Source organism: Lynx canadensis, chromosome B4 (genome assembly GCF_007474595.2).
Source record: "Lynx canadensis isolate LIC74 chromosome B4, mLynCan4.pri.v2, whole genome shotgun sequence".
Lineage (NCBI taxonomy): Eukaryota > Metazoa > Chordata > Mammalia > Carnivora > Felidae > Lynx > Lynx canadensis.
Window position 1 is genome coordinate 137,057,839 of NC_044309.1, and position 20,044 is coordinate 137,077,882.

The following is a 20,044-nucleotide window of genomic DNA, read 5'->3' on the forward strand; positions in this document are numbered from 1 at the left end:
AAGCTGGGGGTAGTGGATTTAATGAGAACTTTGGCCTTGACTTCTCACTCAGCTGAGAAGTGACTGCTTGTGTTTAAATCTTCTAAAAAGCAGAGATTATAATTTGTTGGTTTTTAAAGACACATTTCCCAAGTGCAACCAGAGGCGAATGTCTGCGTCTGAAAGTTGGTTGGACGCGGGGCAGGCCAGAACGACCGGCGTGGAAAGGGATGCGGAAGAGGAGAGGTTGGGCCAGCTGTGCGCCACGCTCCAGGCCGTGAGGCCTCGTCGCCGTGACGGGCGGCCTCTGCAGTCAGGTCGGCTGTCCACTGAGCGAATTCAAACGCACGCTGGTTCCAATGTCATTGGTCTGCTAGAGGCACCTGGAGCATGACTTGCTTGTTGGTGGCTCGCCGGCTGGCTCCCTGGGCCCGTGGTGGCGCCCCAAGCACGAGTTTCCCGCCGGCCTGTGGTTTTCAGGAACGGGGTAGCCGGTGCCGTGACAAACCGTGCCGTGAAGGATCACCGACGGCGTGGGTCCCGGTGAGAGAGTGAGAGCGGCCCAAGGTGCGACCGGGGTCGACTCTGAGCTCACGTGGCAACGGGGACATCTCGGCGCGAAGCTGATGTTGTGTAAAGCGGAGGAGGTCCGCGAGGCAGAGGTGTTGCTGGTGTTTTCTTAGGAACAGGAGACAAATAGAGTGGCCTCTGCTCTCTACACTCGATAAGAGATTGATTGGCTGGGTGAGGGCAGGAAGCAGGTCTTCTGTGACTTTGGTCTAGGTGGGCACACGGGGCACTTTGTTTACGTGAAGCAGTGGGTGTTCAAAAGTGGCCGCGTCACTGCTTCGGGAGGCTGCTCCCTCATTAGCACTTGGGTCCAGCCCGTCTTAAGCGGAAGACCACCAGCATCTCGGAATTCTTTCTGTAAAGTTTGAGAGCACACACGCGAGCGTGCGTGCGTGTGTGTGTGCGCGCGTGCATGAGCACGGGAGGGGCAGGGGGAGAGAGAGAGAGCGCCTGGTGTTCAGGCTTTGCACTGACCACCAGGAGCCTGCTCGGGATATTCTATCTCGTGAACTGCAAGATCACAACCTGAGCAGACGTTGGACATTTAACCGACCGAGCTGCCCAGGCGCCGCTGGTCCTCACATGTCCACAGACCCTGTGTGGACGGGTAACTGTCAGTAGATTGCAGTGAGGGAGCTGCTCTGCTGTGTACAAAACTCTAATCCATTCTGAAAGGGAAATGAAGTATTATTGAAAATGCTGCAACTTTCCTCCCCAGAACCACGTATTTAAGCAGAGGAGTCAGTTGTTACTTAGGAAAGCCTGTGTACGACGTTCTCCCAACAGATTTATACTTAGAAAAATTCAGATTGCATTGAAGCAGACATAATTGTTTCACCTTAAAAGAATTTTTGTTTCTAAAATGATAGATCAGAGACATCTGCAGTTAGAATATTCTTTACTGAGATTTCCTGTATTGACATCAGTTCCCCTGAAATAACTTCCCATAAAACCCAGGTTCAACATTCTATAACTAACAATATTTGAGAACCAAGAGTTTCCCTGAAAGATCACTTAAACATACTAGGCAAGACCTAAGTGAAAATAATGCAGAATCCAAAATTATTCTGACTGGCTTTCAGAATGACACAAAATTACATTTTTTTTTTTTAATAATTCGCTCAACACTAACTCCGGAAACCTTACCCACGGGAAGGGGGCCCGAATGATGGACGCGAGCTACAGCGGCCCAGGCTGTCCCAACTGCTCCAGCAGTCTGTTATTCAAGAGCAACAGCTAGGCAGCCGTGACCGTGACCCAGGTCACGGACACCCCCAGGTGCTCAGGGGGCACTCGCGGTCCTAACGCGACTCTTGGTTTCTTTTGCTGCTTTCTTGGCCTTCAGTGTCTGGATATTGAGAAAGATCCAGGGTCAGAACTCTGCTGAACATGCAGTCGTCGAACTGAAATGAGAAAAGACCGCTCAAGTCACCTGTCGACTTGGGGGAGAAACGTGTTATTAAACATAAAAGGAGGCCACTAGCGAATCTGGATTTGCACTTAAAAAGGAATCTCCTTATAACCACGGGTCTCCATTTACATCAGCTTTATGTTTTGTATTATCTGGTAAAAAGTCCCAGCGCGTGCCATCGCGGTGCACGGACTGCTCTGAGCTAACGGCTACCGCGAACCAGCTGACACAGGAGCAGCTCTAAGGACCGAGCTCCATATTCACAAAGGAAATGTGCTCGATGTAGGAGGCCCCGCTCCGCTCTCACCAGCTCTCACCGGTGGAGAAGGCGCCCGCTTCCACACGCACCACAGGACTTGCTAAGCGATCCGTGCTTACCACGGCTCCCCTCGCCCGCCCCCCAGCCCCCGCCCCTCGTGTTAGCCTGGAATGGTGTGTAAGCGCGGGGTCTAGCCGGCAGCCCTTGGGGTTACTCTTCACCAGGGCGTCTACGTGTACATGTGTGATGCACGTGTTAAGCCGTTTTCCTCCTGTTAATCTGCCTTTTGCCAGTCTGATTACAGGGCCCCAGCCAGAGAACCTAAGTGCGTAGAGGAAAAAGGTATTTTTTGTTCCCCTACGCTGGTGTGAGAATTTCCGGTGCTCCCTTGCATCTTGTAGGCACAGGAAGGGAAATTTTTATCTTCTTTTAAATGAAAACTCAGGAAGTAAAGCCTTACTGTTCCCAAACTGAATAATCTGAATTAGCTGCTCTACTCCATTAGCTCAGGTAAGTATTTTGAACAGCTGTAGGTGTGTTTGAATTCTAAGTTACTATACAACTTGGAACGTCTGGTGAATTTGTTTTGTTCCCCCTCTGGTCCTTTCTGAAAGATAAATGGGCCCTTTAGTGCTACCCACAGTGCATTTGTTTGGTCTAAAACATGCAGACGTTACGGAAATATGAAACACAGTATTAACAGTTTAGTGTGTACCTTACAGCTCTGTAATTTTGTTTGCTTTTTCACTTCAAGTCCATCTTAAAAATTCTGTCTACTGTCGTAGAAAAATAAGTCGTTTTAAAAAATCTTATTTGAGGGGCGCCTGGGTGGCGCAGTCGGTTGAGCGTCCGACTTCAGCCAGGTCACGATCTCGCGGTCCGTGAGTTCGAGCCCCGCGTCGGGCTCTGGGCTGACGGCTCGGAGCCTGGAGCCTGTTTCCGATTCTGTGTCTCCCTCTCTCTCTGCCCCTCCCCCATTCATGCTCTGTCTCTCTCTGTCCCAAAAATAAATAAAAACGTTGAAAAAAAAATTAAAAAAAAAAATCTTATTTGATTCAAAAAAAATCACTTAAGCCTAATAGTTTTCAACTGCAGAAATCAAACCGCATGTGCAGACCCCACTGGTACTTGTAATTTCACTTCGGGACACAACAGGGAGACTCCTGGGGCTGCCTTTTACCTCCGGGTAGATGCCTATCAGCGCATCGGCCTGGGAATAGAACTCCTCTTTTAGGGAAATGATTATCATCTGAAACTGCTCCTGAGTCTGCTCTTTGATGTAACTTGAGACCTGGGGGGGGGGGGGGGGGGGGGGGGGGACAAAAAGCACACATTTCACCAGCAAGGAAAGGCTTCCTTTCTAAGGGCCCTGGGAGGGTGACTGTGCCCATCTCTGCCCATTGTAGGGGACAAAGCACTTACTTGCCTTTCTGGTAACTCAGTAAACCCAGTATAAGTGCAGAAATGGAAACCGCTCAGATTAAAAGGTGAAAAAAATTGTAAATCTTATGAAATCTGCCATCTAAACTTTAAGAATATTTTAAAGAACAAAGCTCTAACTTAAGATATCATCAAGTGAACATGCAATCAGTTTTCATAACAAGGTAAAAACGACCAGACATTGAGGAAGGACCGGTCTTTAAATTTCCATCTTCCTATTTTGCCAATAACTCAGAGCCAGAAGATGGGAAGAGTGGCAATTATATATATTCAGGAACCATCCTCAAATCCAAGGAATGGGAGGGAGTAAGATAGAAAGGGGTCTTGTTGAACGAAATCTGCTGAGAACCCAGAGGGAGATGGAGAAGGACTGGGCACAGCCTCCCAGGATATCTGCCCACCCCCCGCACGTCTCTGAGGGGCTGGATGGCTCTGGGCCGCGCGTACGGGTCCCGACTGTGTGGGACTATGGCCCAGTGCTGGGCGAGGAGTCACTGGCGGAGGTGAGGGACCAGGAGGGGAAACTGCTTCTGGTGAAGGGGTTGAATTCACAGGCAGAAGGAACTCGGTTCAGCATCAGAGGCAGCGGTAGCCACTGTGGAGCAGCTGTGAGCGGCTGCGAGCGGGAGGGGGGCGGGACGCACTGTGTTTGCCGAGGTGCCCGAGGTGCACGGCGGGCACCCCGGGCACCAGAGGGGGTGGCCGTCACTTGGGAGCCGCTCACACGTCCGCCCGCGCTCAGCATGGCAGCGGAGCGGTCGGCAGGGTGGATCCTGGGGGAGACTGAAAGGTGACAGGTCTTTAATACACAGGCTGGATGCCACAGAACAGTCTTAAGTAAGACCTCGTCCCTGGAGAGGCCAGTGATACAGCTCCATCTTGCTGGAAGGCACGGATACCTTAAAAGCTAATGAGAAAAGAGCCCACAAAAATAGACCCCCGCCCTCCCACCCCAACATACAGAAGATGGGCTACAAAGCGCCAAAATTCACCTCTTCGGGGGAAGAGGTCTCCTAAATGAGGCCGTTGAGTCCAATCGGCCGATGCACGCTGGCCGGCGTTCAGGAGACAGATTGTCTTTTGTTCCTGTTTTCTTTCCCTTCCCCAGTTAACCTGATGCCTGGCAGGTCACAGAAGGTGGCTCTTTCCTGTCCTCTACAAAGTTCAAAGGGATCGGGGATCTGGTTTTTAAACCTCTGACTACGGAGCGGACGTGTTCAGAACGCGGGGATGAGAAACCCGGGCTGGATGAACACAGCTCGGGCAGCGCTGAGTGAGGCCACGTGGGCCGCCAGAAGGGCCTCAGCCGCAGCTCCCGAAACCCCCCCCGACTGTGGCATCTCCTGGCGGGCTCCAGGGAGCCCAGCGTCAGGGACCCAGGACTCCCTCTCTCAGAGGTGGACTCCTCAGCCAAGCTCACGAGACTAAGGTATATACGCCACGATGCCAGTTTACAAAGAGCCTGGTCGTCTCTGGAAGATGAACGTGCCTGGAAGCGGAACCAGGAGTCCAATTCGCCCAACTCCAGAATGGACGGCTCTGGCAGTGGGACCGTGACGCCGGGAGTCTGCAGGCAGGACCACCCCTCCTCTTTGGTCGCGCTTCCACGGCTGACCCCGTGCTCCCGTCAGACTCACAGTGGGGAGCTGTGGCCTCACAGTCCGTCTCTTTCAGGTGGCTTTACACTGACGTCTAGAACCGGGGAGAAGCCACCCGCCAGCAGTGCTGTGGATTCAGCACAGCGATCCTGACCTGACTCCCTGTTTTGATTCCCCAGCAATTGACTGAGGATCCCCTGCCCCTCGAATGAAAACTGCTCCCCCACAGCATCTCCTGTTTAGATCTTTAACTTAGATTTGATTGTTAATCAGCCGTTCTCCAACCAACTGGGTGTTCCAAGGTAGGCGGCCTTCTGACCAGCACGTGATCCTTGGACCACAGGTGTTCTTCTGGAAATTAAAAGCAGGGAGACACTCACTTTGCCAATGTTCGTGTTGTCCAGGGCTGCGTCCACTTCATCTAAGACAAAGAACGGAGCGGGCCGAAAACTAGGAAGAAATTAGAAGTAACAGCTTTGGTTTTCGAGAGACCTGGAGAAGATTAACAGTATTCAGACTGAACAAGATCCATCCCCTTGGATGCTTCCGCCTCAGTCACCAAGTCACCAGTGACCCCGACGGTGCCGAATCCAGGGGGCAGTGCTCAGTCGGTGTCCCGCGTGACCTCTGCGGGTGGCATTGGGGGCTGCCCCCACCTGGCGGTCTGATGTCACAGATGACCGTCTACTCCCCCACCTCCCCCACCGCTCCTTCCAGGTCTCTTCCGCCAGCTCCTCTCCGTGCGGTGCTCGAACGTTTTCACCCCGTGGTGCCCTGGGGTACGGTCCATGGTCCTTCCACGCTAACTGGCTCGCGCGTGGTTTCATCTCATCTCTGGGATTTAAACACCATCCGTATACCGATGGCTCCCACACCCTACCTGCCTCATGTGCCCAACAGCTTGCCTGACGGTTCCTGGCGGGTGTCTGATAAACAGCTAAAGCTCATCCCAAATCCCACGCCTCAGCTGCCCCTCCAGACCTGTTCCCTCCCACGGTCTTTTCACCCGAGCTGGCCTGTGTCACCCCTGCCGCCTCCCTCTCACCCCACATCTTGTCTGCTCAGCCGACACTCACCCTGGTCCAGCCCCTCTTCCCCTTTCTCCCTGACGGCTACCACAGTTCTATCCCTGTGTCCACCACTGTTGCATACGGCCCATTCACTACGGATGCCGGCTGTCTCTGGCCTCAGGGCCTTTGCACATGCTGTTCCTCAAGTCTAGAACAATCTTCCCTTAGCTACATCCACATGACTTGCTCCCTTCATTCCTTCAAACTTTGTTCAAATGTCGCCTTCTCAAATAGGCCTTCCAGGGTGACTCTAATATTGCAAATCCCTCCCTGCTACTTGCTGTCTCCAATTCCCTACTTTATTTTCTTCTCTATGGCATCTGCCATCTCCTGATAGTCTCTCTGTCAGAGAGTTAGTTTACTAAAATACCTTCTCCTCTGTCTTCCCCAACAAAAATAACATATCTTTGAGGCAAAGATTTTGTTTTGTTCCCTGCTGACTCTCCGGTGCCTGCACCACCACCCGACACACAGATCTCTAATCAGTATCTGTCGAATAAATGGATGGCGACAGTAATTGCTAGTAAGGGACCCCTAGTAATAGTCTTATTCTGCTGCGATTTGCTCAACACAGGCTCACGTTTCGATTCCTGCTGCCTGCTTTCTCCAAAGTCTCCTGCATGAATGGTGGTATTGTCTTTTCCTTTCCTGTCCTGGCCTCCTCTTATGAACATCAGCTGATGCTAATCCTTCTGGTCGTGAAAGTAGAGAGGGAGCACCATGCACACCTGGGCCTTCATCTAATGGCTGGAATGTTGAATACTAGCCGTCCTGACCTTAGCCGACACCTTCTCCATTTTCCTCACAGATTGCCACCACCATTAGTGGAGAGGAGGAGGCTAAACGTTTTTTCAGAAGAAATACTCTGTGTAACATTCTTTGCCTAAACACGGCTCTCTGAATATATACTAGGAAAATAGCCCACGGGTTGGATGTTTTGTTCTGTTTGTTGGCAATTCTGATGTCACATCCGTCCATCCCAGGATTTCCTTTTCTTTCCTTTCTATAAACTTGGAATATTAGTAGCCTCTGGTAGTTGCAGAAATTTAGTGAAAATCTGTCAAGGACTGAATTATGTATTAGATTTTCAGTCTAAATTACTATAGGCCTAAAACAACCTGAATTGTCTGGCTGAAGAAAACAGTTTTGTAGCACATATGCTGAAAGACACTTCACTGTGGCCTTTACCTGTGCACCGCGAACAGGAGGGCCAAAGCTGCCACACACTTTTCTCCCCCGGACAGATTGTCCATTGGCATGAACCGTTTGCCTGGAGCCACGCAGTTATAGCTGATTCCCTCTAGGTAAGGCTCTTCTGGGTTTTCTGGGCTAAGAAATGCCTGAAACACAGGTTATTTATTAGCAGTATCACAGAAGCAATTAGTAAAATTTCGACTTTGGAAACAGAGAGGTTGTGAAATATTCCATTGGTGAGGTTTTCCTCCGTTCTGATGGGAAAATACCAATGCCTGTAAACAATGTGTATAGCTGTTCATGCAGTCACAGGAAATAGGGTTGCGTGGGTGGTAGGAGAGGGAAAACATTCTAACACACACAAAGGAGTAGGCCTTCCCGTAGGACTGCCATTCAAACGTCAGCAGCACATGTCGCAGCCTGACGAAAACAGTCTTTGTTCAGCTCACCCGTTGGCCCGTCATCAACCGTTTATTGAATAGCCGTTACGGGCCAGGTACTGTAGATACAGGCAGGAATCCTGCCTTCAAGAAGTTAATGGGTTTATTTTAGTCTTACTTTACTGAAGATAAGTAAATTATTTTCAGCTAAAACCCTAAGTGTCTGATCCAGGATCAACTTTCAGCCATAAAAGAACACCAGCAGAAAGGTAAAAGCAGGTGTAGAAGTCCCCATGCACCCCTCGATTCCACGTTCAGTGCCACGGGGTCTGCTGTGGGTACTGACCGCGTCACGGGCAAAGGTTATAGCAAACGGACTGTCGACACAGTCCTGCCTTTGGTTCCTTCCTCTCCTTTGTACTCCGCCCAACTTGTCACAGACCCCAGGTCAGCCATTCCCAAGACCCTCCACAGAACGTGACCTGTACTACAGAGACCACTGACTGTTCCATGAAACCAAATCAGCACCAGGCAACAGAACTCAGAACTGAAGAGAATCTGGAAACAAATGGCCGAACCTCCTCATTTTTCAGATGAAGAAATAGAACCAGAGAGGTTCTGCCTTGTCCAGGCTGACCAGTGGGACAGTGAGTGGGATCTAGAACACAGTTACTGTGGCAGCCAGTCTTCTGGAATCGACTGGAAGTGGGTCACTCCGATAACGCGGTGGATATTCATTTCCCACCAGAAAAAAACGACCAGCAACATGGTTTCCAGCAGCATTTGGGGTGGAAATACCTACTTGGGCGCTGACGCTTCTGCAGAGCTTCTTGTAGATTTGATCAATGGAGACTGAGACGTGCTCAAAACACTGGCTGAAAAGGTCGTACCTCCTTTTTTTCACCTGTTCAAACTCTTGCCTACGCATTCTGGCTTCCTTTCTGCTGGCCTCAAAAGCTGAGAGAGAAGCAACGTTCTTTACTTTGAAGACCACTGGGGGGAGGGCTTCTTATTGCAACTTTAAAGCATAGAGTATCTTAAAAACTGGATTTTGAGTTTGGTTGTCTTGAGTAAAATCTACCTTTAAAATACCCCAATTGTTATTAATTCTAAGAACATGGCTCTTAAAATTGATGGGCCCTTTTTCTAATAGGGCTAATTTTTAAATAATAGCGACAAATTCTGTGAAAGAGAATCTAAGACGGCCATCATACTGGTATAAAAAATTATGTTCTAAAATAACCAGTATACTTGTTTTTTTTTTTTTTTTAATTATAGCAGAGCACTTTTTACAAAGGCAGCAACTAGTGACTCAGTACTAAAAGTACACATTAATATGGGATGACAGAGAAAGATCTAAGTTAAAAATAAAGAGACAGAACCCACGACCCCCAGGAGTGCGGCCTTGCTGACAAGTGCCGCCCAGCCTCACCGTCTGTGGACTCCTGGAACTTGTCCCTGACGGTCTTCAGGTTCTCCAGGGCTCTCAGGTTTGGGGCCGCCGTCTTCAACAGGACCTCCTCCTGGGATGCCACCTGCTGCAGCAGGAGTCTGAGGCCGGCCTCCACTTCTTTATCCGTTTGTAGAGCCTATTGACAGAGAACAGCGGTGACCGCTTGCCTTTCAGATCCTAGCTGCTGAGTAATTAGGCACAGGGCCCTTCAGGACCAGGTCCCTGCCTCCCTTTCTCCGCAGCCACCCCTTCCCTCCCTTGGCGCCTCGGAGTCTGAAACACAGTTGGGCCGCGCTATCCGCAGCTCCCTTAGCCAGCCGTGCTGTGCCGTGGCTCCAGTGTTCTAGATACTGCTCTCCCGGAACGTGCTTCACCTCCACACTTCCTAATGTGGGCAAAAAGCAGCAACTCCTAGATCGCATTTTCTCATTCGTTAAAAAATACTGATCGTTTACTTATGGATTAGACCCTGAGGATTCAGTGATGAAAACTGTTCTGTCCTTGCTCTTAAAGAGCTCACTGGGAAGTCGGACACCCAGGCTGGCATTTACAACAGTGTGGAAACCCTCTAACGGTAAGCAGAGGTGCTGCGGGGCAGGGAGAAGGCATCCAACCAGTCTGGAGGGGGAGACACTTCAGCTGAAACCACCAGGATGAAGAGACCTTAAGTGAGGAGGGAAAGGAGGAAGGGGTGTAGGCGTGACCTTCCAGGAAAGCGTTCTTGCCCTCCCAGGGTGGTTAACATGAGGAATGTGACGTTTTAAGGCATTGAGAAGAGAATTATTTGAAAAATGTTGGGTACACTGGCTAATTTGGGTAACTTCTTAAAAACAGATACTTACCTTATGCCACCTACCAAAATAAACTTCAGATGAATTAAATAGGTCATGAAAACAAAACACGAATATTTATAAATATTTACTGAGTAATAAGGTGGGTAAGGGTTTTCTAAATATGAAAGCACTAAATAGACTGCAGAGAAGACAAAAGCTGTTTTGTGACTGCCTAAAAATAGAACTGCGATCCAAGAGCCCAGCAAATCTCACAGCACCTGTAAGAACATGTGAAATTGAAAGGTGGACATTGCTACCTGGCATCTGGTCTCCACCCCTGTCTCACAGAGCCCATGTTTGAGCTTTCCTCCCTCACGGGTCCCTTGTAGCAGGGGGCGGGGGTCCCTGCTCGATCTGAGGCTCGCCAACCCCGTCCCCCCGACGGTGACTGGTCACCAGTTCTGGCCGCTGTGATGCCAGCACAGCTCCTGGGGCTCTGTCCGCAAAGCCCTTCTTCACCCTTGACACACCACTACGAAGGCGGCCTGTCTCTTGCCTGAAGGTTGCGGGGCTGTGTGGCTGGAACGCTAGGACCGGCTAGTCGCCGTGTCCTCAACGAGAGACGCGGCCTCAGGAAGGAGGCAAAACGCAAATGCAGTATCGGAGTGCGGCTCACAGGGACGACGGAGCAGCACAGCCAGAGATGCTGGATTAGAGACCCTGAAACCGGACCCCAGGTCTGTGCTCTGCAGCTGTGACGATGTGTCTGTCCCCTACTGTGGGGGCCACACCGGGACGGTGACAGGCCGACCCAGGCTCCTGGAGTACGGTGGTCACTTGTGTCTGCTGCGGGACTTCTCAGAGACTAGTGGTCACTGTAAATCTCCAAGGAGACAGCCTTTCAAAAAACTGGCTGCCCACAGAAGACTTCATTTGGGAAGCCTTTCCATGATACTCATGTTCTGTGAACACACGGTGAGAAAGGCTGACAGAAACATTTTTAAGAAGTTGTCTACTTATACCATTTCTACTTTTTCCCCTGAACCTATGGTCAAAAAACTCTTCTGTATTATATGTAAATATCCACTGTCACCGTGAGCTGGCCCTAGCGGAAATCCTCCATTTACCTTCAAATCCTCTCGTAGGGAGCTGTAGTCTACCTCAATGGCTGCTTCTCTTTCATAGATGTCACTTGTTGCCTGGGTACTTTCTGCTTCAGTGCCCAACTGAAAAACAGATGAAGCCCCTCCTTTGTTATGTGAAACGGGGAGCTCTACTCCTCCGCCTGTCCCGAGCCCTTCAGTTGATCGCCACCTCACTCGGGTAAAAAGTTAAAATCCTCACGTGGCCTGCAAGGCTGTGATGACCCGGCAGCAAGACCCCCAGATGGTCCACGTGCACAGAATGATTTTGGAACTAATGATCCGACACAGTCTCTCCCACCATAGAAGAGTCTTCCAGGAGAGTCCTGGAGACCTAGGGAACATACCCTGTCTCCACACCTCCAGTGGAAGGGAAATCTCAGGTTCAGCCTCAAAACAGTGATAAGGCAGTTACTCCTGTGACAACTGTTGAAATGATTTCTACCTGGTGTTCCTTGTTCAGCCCTCTGGAGAGAGACAATTTCTACCTAGTGCTTTTTCTATTTCAGCCTTTATAGAAGATCTTATATTGTCTCCCCATTATGTGGCCACTACCAGACGTGCTTACCAAATTCCAATCAGGGAACTCACCACTCAAGTAGTGGTAAAAGTGTTCCCTAGGAGAGGAAAGCTGTTTCTGTGGCCTCTCCTTCCCAACCCTGTATCCACCTTGGGACCAGAAAGAACCAATGTGATCTTTCCTCTGGGACAGGCCATCTTCTATTGGAGGAAAACGATCGTATTCCCCAAGACTTCTCTTCCCGGGACAATATGGTTGGGACCTTTTCACTCTCCTCAACACTTTATTCTTAAGAAGCATCATGCTTTAAAAAGTGAATGCAGGGGCGCCTGGGTGGCTCAGTCAGTTGAGCATCGGACTTTTGATTTTGGCTCAGGTTATGATTCCAGGGTCGTGAGATTGAGCCTCATGTCAGGCTGCTGCTTAAGATTCTCTCTCTCTCTCTCTCTCTCTCTCTCTCTCTCTCTCTGCCCCTCTCCCCTGCTGGAGCGCTTGCTCTAAAAAATAAATTAAAAAAAAATACTATTTTTCTTTCTAGAGTATAATGACTATTGTTTTCCTGCTCCCATGTACTTCTGCTGTCAACAGACCCCCTCCCTTCTCTCTCTGCATCTATGCAAGTGGACCTGTGACCCAGAACGAGCCAGAGTTCTTCCCCAGGATTTTCCCAGCAGAGACTAGGGGAGAGTTCTCTTTCCCCTCTGGTCAGAACTAGTGGTTACAGCTGTAGCCTTGTGGGGAAGGCCCATTTGGGAGAATAAAACCAATATATACTGAGCCAGAAAGAGTTCTTGATGGTGTTCAAATTCCTGGACTGAGTCTGGCATGAGATCGCCTCCATTCCAGTCCTGTCCCTTTACCCCCTTTAAAGCCTCTGAACTGGGTTTATGTCATTTGTGGCCTGGAAAGGGCTTTCTCCTTTCCTTACCTCCTGTCTGGAATGTGATCTCTGCTAAAATAGAGAAAAAAGACAAAGACTTGGAGTATAAGGTCGTGAGAAGTAGTCATGTTAGCAAGGACGAAGGACTTCTGGAGTGGAGGGTGGACGGAACAGAGTAGATGTCCGACTGCCGGGCAGAGCAGGGCGGGGAGGAGGGAGGTAGGGGGGAGACCCCAGGGAAGAAAGGGCTCAGAGAGGAATGACCTGAAAGGCAGGACCAGCCGTTTCTGTTGCATCCTGTGGCGAGCGAACCGGAAGATACTCTGTCTGAAGCCACAGCACAGCCTTCCTAACACCACCCCCAGAGGTCGCTAACTCCAGCGGCTCCACTCTACTCTCGGGTATCCAATGTGCGGGAAAGAAACTGGCCCATCCCGCGGGGGCTCAAAGGACGTGGACGGGCAAGAGATGGAAGAGACGGCACAAGACGCCCAGTCCTCTGTAACGACGATCCTTTTGCCCCTTTTGCCTCCCAGGAGATGTCTCCTCCACTCCTAACGGGGCTCTGGGTGGGGCCAGGGGAACCGTCTGCAGCGCTGGGACTTGGCTAAGCAGCCACCGGGCGTTACACGAGTTCCCCACAGCTGCGTGCATTTTGAAGTCACGTGGTAGAATACCTCCACTTCAACGATGTCGTCCAGCGATCCCAACAAAAGAATTATTTCAAGGTCTTGAACTTTGCAGTCAAGCAGCATGTTGTGCTTCTCTAGCCGTTTCTGTTCCAAAGAAGTCTGAATGATGACAACCTCTTTTTGCCATTTTCCCACTTCCCTGTAAATACGCAGATAGGAGAAGTGATTATATTTTACCCATTCGAGCTGTACCAGAGAAGAGAAACGAATGTGTTACAAATAAAACTGCATGGAAAAGATTTTTTCCTAGGAGTGCTGTAAGTTCTAGAGTTATCGCACTGGTGCTGTTCTGTAAACTTTAACGCTCTTGAGAAAGGCCATGAATGCAATTAATGTATCCAATGGAGCACTTGCAAATAATAAACATAATTACTTCCATCGGGCTAGTTTGGCTTTAAAATCTATATAATTTTTCAAGCTGCATTTCTCCCTCAATATAAGCTCTGCACTTTAGAGCCTCAAACCAAGAGAAACAATCTTTTAACAAGAGAAATGTCTTACCAGGTAAGTCATGACATACCTATTTCCTACAGCCCCTAATAATGTGATGCCTTCTGTCTTAAATGAGGGTTTGGGGTTTTACCAAGTAAAACAACGTGGTATTTTTAAGAGGTCCCAGAAACAGGACCAAAAAATAAAATAAATGAAGAATTATGTGGTTTTCAAGAATATGATGATAAACAGAGATGTGGTTCTGTTTAAATACAACCATGAAAACAATTCAAGAGTAGATGAACTTTAACTCCACTCAGAAACCTTAGACAAAGAACTTTCTGCTCTATCTCGAGATGCTGAAGGGCTTTGAACAGTGAGGAAAACTACGCAGTGCCAAGAGTGGAGCAAAAACAGAGCGCACGTTTCATCTGACCACTTACGGTCGAAAAGCAGAGGTCGCTGGGGTGCAACAAGCCACCTGACTCCAAGTGTCCTCGTCACCATCACGACAAACACCCATGCTCATCACGTGCCAGGTTCTAAGTGTCCTATGAACAACCCCTCACTGAATCCCGACAACCGTCCGGGGAGGCAGGCACTATGAGATCCCCACGTTAGTATTTCCTTCTGAGGAAAGGCAGGCACAGCGTGTAAGCAGCAGAACCGGGGTACCAACCACACGGGCTGGCTCCAGATCCCGCCCTGGCCCGCCGTGCGTCCTCACCCAGACGGACTGTAGGAAGACCCTGTACACCAGCGTCAGAGGGACTCAGGGTAAGGGACTCTCTGTTCAGGGCCACGTCTGCATCTGCCAAAAAGAACTATGCATTCTCAACAACTGACCGCCTCTTTTGGTTTTCCCCTAAATGAGAATGTCTGAAAGGTGTGATGTGGGACACATATTCAAATAACAAACTGCCTCTAACAGATTTTAAATTGGTAGTAAATGTCTGTAAAACTCTGGTTATGGTCCTTTAAGCTGACAAACTTCTTCATTACCTATCAATAGCCAGGACTTTCTTCCGTTCTTCTTCAAGCTGAGCTTGGACCTTCTCCGTGTTGGCATTCTGAGTGACAAATACGTCCTTAAGTTGCTGCCGCTTCGCCATGAGTTCATCCACAATTTGCAGACAAGTTTCTTCAGCCTGAATGAAGATGATTTGCATTGTAGACTTAATTATCTTTTACGTTAATAAGGTCAACAGATCATCTCATCGTCAATAAAGCAAAGCAGTGATTCTGTGTGCTGCTTGAACTTCTATTCCCGAATGTGACCCACTCTTGTTCTACATTTCTTGGAGACTGGTAATTACTACCTGCCTTTGTCCTTCACTTTGGATTCATTCCTCAGCTTGCTACCCTCTGACTCTGTTCCATTGGACGTTGTCCAATGAAAATGTTTTTGCAAAAATGACCTCTTAATTGGCAATTAAGCAGACATCTCCCAGACTTTACCTTTTTGACAACTGTCCTCACTTCCTCCTTCCCGAGCTCCCCCCTCGCTTCACTGTTCCTCAGCATCTACTGCTCTGTCTGGGCGGCGGGGCGGGCTTGGGGGGTTGGGGGGGGGTGAGGTCTCAACCATGCACATATGGCTTCAATCTACTCCCATTAACCAGCCTGGGCTTCTCCTGTTCTCCACGTGCCCTCCACCTGCTAGAGTTTGCTATCTAGATCTCACACAGGCAACTCAAGCTCCGTGGGTCCAGACTTTCCTCTCTTTAACTTGCCCCTCTATCCACGAATTGCCCAAATTAGAACTCAGGAGTCCTCAGCGGCACCTACACCCCACACGCCTCTCCCACTTCAACACCTAATAATTTGTGAACCTGCTGATTTTACTTCCAGTATTTCTCAAACCTGCCCCCTACCCTTCCCGTCACTATGAGAACACTTCAGGAGTCCAACAGTGTTTACGCAATGAAAGAAATCATTTCAATGGCAACGCACTTCGGCCGCCTATAATTAGTTACCTTCTTTAGGTTATCGATGTCTTCTCTGCCTTTTTCGATGGTTTCTTCTAATGTACGGATCTTATTCAGCTTCTTCTTCAGCTGATTGCGACTATATTCAAGTTGAATATTAAGCCGAGTTTTCTGTTTCTCAAATTCTAATCTAGTAAAACAGAGTCAAGTGTTACAAGTGGTCAAGAGCCTTTAGTTCTTTATTTTTAATTGTTATCGTGGAAAATTTTTAAAAAACTACAAAAGTAGAAGGAATACTATAAAGAATCCTGTTTCATCTAGAACTCTACTGGGCACTGCTCTCCAGCACTGGGTTATTTGAAGCACATTTCAGACATCATATCATTTCATTTGTCAACATTTTAGTATGTGTCTCTGAAAGTGAAGTGACCATTAGAACAAAACCACAAACTACTATAGATAGAACTGATGACAATTCCTTAATATTAAATTGTGATCACTGCCAGATTTCCCGAGTCTCGTTAAAAAAAACAACTGGTTTGTTTGAATCAGAATTCATACACTGCATATGATACATGTTTCTTCAATCTTTTATTATCTCCCTCCCTCCCTCCCTTCCTCTTTAAGTTACAATTTATGTGCTTATTCTTGTTTCTTTAGTCAGTCTTTGCAAATGGCTCGTCGTCCACACACTCCCAACTTGGGAACTAAAGAACATGTTCCTTCCTGAAGCACTTCCTACTTTGCCAGCTTCACAGACTCCTCGTAAAGAATTCCAAGACCAACTGTAGCTCATTCTTCCCATCCTGTCTCCCTCACATACCCTAACAGCAACATTCAATCCAGAAACATTTTACAGCACTGTTATCAGAGATTGTGCTAGATCCTGCTGATACACAGACCACAACAAGAACAGGAATGATAAAAAACCGAGTGCTATTCCATGAGAGGTTACTGCATGCCAGTGCTGTTACAAACACCTTTACGTGATTTAACTCACTTAAGGCCTATGACTCTCTGAGGTGGGTGGTAGTACTATCCCTGTTTACGATGAGGACGAGCAGACCCAGGCAGAGCCAAGTTTCCTGCCCAAGGCCACCCGGTCAGGACATGGTGGAGCCAGGCGTGACACCCTCGGAGGCTCTGCTCTTAGCCGCTGACAGTAGCGCCTGTGGTGGTGGTTAAGAACAAACCCCCGAAGGACTTATTTCTGCTGCAGACTTGTATGCAGACCACATATGAGTGAGACACTTCTTCGCTGGCTCTGGACACCACACTACTCCAGCTTTCCTCTCCCCTCATTGGCTGCTCCTTTAATAGTTTCTGGTGATCTCACCCAGGCACGTGGCTTTAAGTGCCATCTGCATACAGACCCAGACTTTATACCTCTCCCTGCACCTCTCCCATGAACTCCTAGCCTGTACATTCAACTGCCTACTCCACATTTTCAGTCGGATGTCAGAGGCATCCCAGGTACATGATAGATAAGCTACTGGAGGTAACGAGAGATTTTAGCAAACTTATCATATGTTACATCGATCTAAACGTCGATAGCATGTTTCTACACCAGTAGAAACCAACTAGAAATACAGCATAAAAAGAAATACTATTCATAAGAGAAAAAAAAAACCTCTAAAATATCTAGGAAGTAACTTACGATAACACAAGATCTCAATGGAAAAGAAAACTTTAAAATTCTAATAAAGAATATAGATGATTAGAATAAATGAAGAGTCATACTATGTTTTTTTTTGTTTTTTTTTGGGGGGGGACAGAGAGAGACAGAGCATGAACGGGGAGGGGCAGAGAGAGAGGGAGACACAGAATCAGAAGCAGGCTCCAGGCTCTGAGCCATCAGCCCAGAGCCCGACGCGGGGCTCGAACTCACGGACTGCGAGATCGTGACCTGGCTGAAGTCAGACACTTAACCGACTGCGCCACCCAGGCGCCCCGAGTCATACTATGTTCTTAGATGAGAGGACTTGAGATTTTGAAGATGTTCTCCCCAAATATATAATCAGAACCAGAATCTCAATCAGAATTCCAGTTGGATTTTTTATGAGAAATTCAATAAACAGTAGTAGACATAATTCTTTAGAAAGATAATCTACTGAAGTTCAAGCAGACTTCAGAAAAAAAAAGAATATGACAGGGATAAAGAGGGGGGCATTTTACAAGGATAAAGGGATTAATTCAGCAAAAAGACCTAATGATCCCAAATATGTATAGACCTAATCACAAGGCTTTAAAATACATAAAGTTGGGGCGCCTGGATGGCTCAGTCGGTTAAGCGTCCGACTTTGGCTCAGGTCATGATCTCGCGGTTTGTGAGTTCGAGCCCTGCATTGAGTTTTGTGCTGACAGCTCAGAGCCTGGAGCCTGCTTTGGATTCTGTGTCTCACTCGCTCTCTGCCCCTCCCCTGCTCACGCTCTGTCTCTGTCTCAAAAATAAATAAGACATTAAAAAAATTTAAATTAAAATAAAGTAAACTCACACCACCGGAAGAAGAAATGGACAGATCCAAAAGGACACTTGGAAATTTCAACAGCCCTCTCAGTGTTTGCTGAACGACCAGGCAGAGGACCAGTAAGTTATAGAGAGGATTCGAGTGACTAGATTTAACTGCCACCGGAAGAATACTCCACCCACCGCCCAGCAGGTGTCTATTAAACAACACACTTCTGAACCCCAGAAGGGTCTTTGGAAGAAATCACATGGGGCGGTCGAAAATATTTTGAATGGGATGAGACTGAAAACACAACATACCAGAAGTAGTGGGATGCGGTATAAGCAATAGTTGCCAGGAAAGACACAGTTCAAAATACTCATATTAGAAAATAATGCTTATGTACCCAAATAAGTAGAAGGACGAAAACAGTAAAGGTGACAACAGAAATCAACAACATAGACAAACCACAGAGAAAACCAACGAAGCCAAGAGCTGCTCTTAGAAAGGATCAATAAAACTAATACACCTCTAGCTAGGAATCAAGAAGAAAAGAAAGACGATAAATCACCAATATCAGAAATAAAAGAGATGATATCAGTACAGATCCTACAGGCATTAAAAAGGATAAAAAGTGATTATTAATAACTTTATGTTAATAAATTTGACAACCTGGGTGAAACACATAAATTCCTTGAAAGAAATAAACTACTAGAACCCATTCAAGGAAAAAAATACCCCGACTAGCCCTACATCTATTAGGAAAACTGAATTTGTAACTAAAAACTTTCCCATGAAGAAAGGTAGGTGGCCTCAGTGGCTTCACTGGCAAATTTCACCAAACTTTTAGGAGAGAAGTAATCTAATTCTACAAAAACGCTTCCAGAAAAAACAAGAGGAGAGAACAATTCTTGATTCATTTTATGGGTTTGGCATTAGGCATTACCCTGATACAAAAACATGACAAAGATATTCCAAGAAAAAAATATGTATACCAATACACTCATGAATGTAGATGCAAAAATCCTTAACAAAATTTTAGCAAATCAGATCCAAAAATATTTGAAAAGGATACAATACAGTACGACTAATCGGGTTTATCCTAGGTATATCAAGTTGGTTTAACATTCTAAAATCAATCAGTATAATTTACTACATTAATAAACAACAAAAAACCCCAACCATGTAATCATCTCAAAAGACGACAGAAAAAGTATCCATTCATGATGAAACATTTAAGCAAACTACAAATAGAAAGGAACTATCTCAATCTGCTAAAGGGCACCTTAAAATTAAAACCATATCTAACTGTGAAAGACTGAATGCTCTGCCCCTAAGACTGGGAATAAGGCAGGATGTCCGCTCTCAACACTTTTACTTACTCGACATCGTACTGGAGGTTCTAGCTAGTGCAGTAAGACAAGAGAAAGAAATAAAAGGCACACTAATTGGAAAAGAAGAAATAAAATTATTTTTACTGAAATATGATCGTTTATATAAATAATCCCAAGGAATCTATAAAAAGAGCTCCTAGAACTAATAAGTTTAGCAAAGTTGTAGCATACAAGGTCAATTTATAAAAACCAATCTTATTTCAATATATTACCAACCATCTATTTGAAATTGATAATTAAAAACAGTTCTATTTATAATAGCATAAAAATATAAGGTACTTAAAATTGAACAAGATGTGAATAAAATTTGTACACTGAACACTAAAGAACATTAATGAGAGAAGTTAAGGAAAATCTACGTAAGTGAAGACGGTTACTATTCATGCATTAGCATTAAAACATGTCAATTCTTCCCAAATTGATTTATAGATTTATACAGTCCCAATCAAAATCCCAGCAGACTTTTACGAGCAACTGAAAAG

General features: G+C 47.2%; 1 protein-coding gene across 2 annotated transcripts in view; it reads right to left on the reverse strand.

Moving 5' to 3' along the window:
• Window positions 1-1,850: 1,850 nt before the first annotated feature.
• The window catches only part of SMC1B (structural maintenance of chromosomes 1B), a 75,808-nt gene continuing 57,614 nt past the window's right edge, over window positions 1,851-20,044 (reverse strand). Inside the window, exons 16-25 of one of the 2 annotated variants that reach the window (XM_030320904.1) lie at window positions 15,770-15,911; window positions 14,796-14,941; window positions 13,347-13,500; window positions 11,255-11,353; window positions 9,334-9,490; window positions 8,704-8,858; window positions 7,516-7,667; window positions 5,638-5,707; window positions 3,400-3,510; window positions 1,851-1,952 (exon numbers count right to left, since the gene is read on the reverse strand). In XM_030320904.1, coding sequence (XP_030176764.1) covers window positions 1,851-1,952; window positions 3,400-3,510; window positions 5,638-5,707; window positions 7,516-7,667; window positions 8,704-8,858; window positions 9,334-9,490; window positions 11,255-11,353; window positions 13,347-13,500; window positions 14,796-14,941; window positions 15,770-15,911 — 1,288 coding nt within the window. The remainder of the gene's footprint in view (window positions 1,953-3,399; window positions 3,511-5,637; window positions 5,708-7,515; window positions 7,668-8,703; window positions 8,859-9,333; window positions 9,491-11,254; window positions 11,354-13,346; window positions 13,501-14,795; window positions 14,942-15,769; window positions 15,912-20,044) is intronic. The other variant, XM_030320906.1, reaches the window with a different exon arrangement.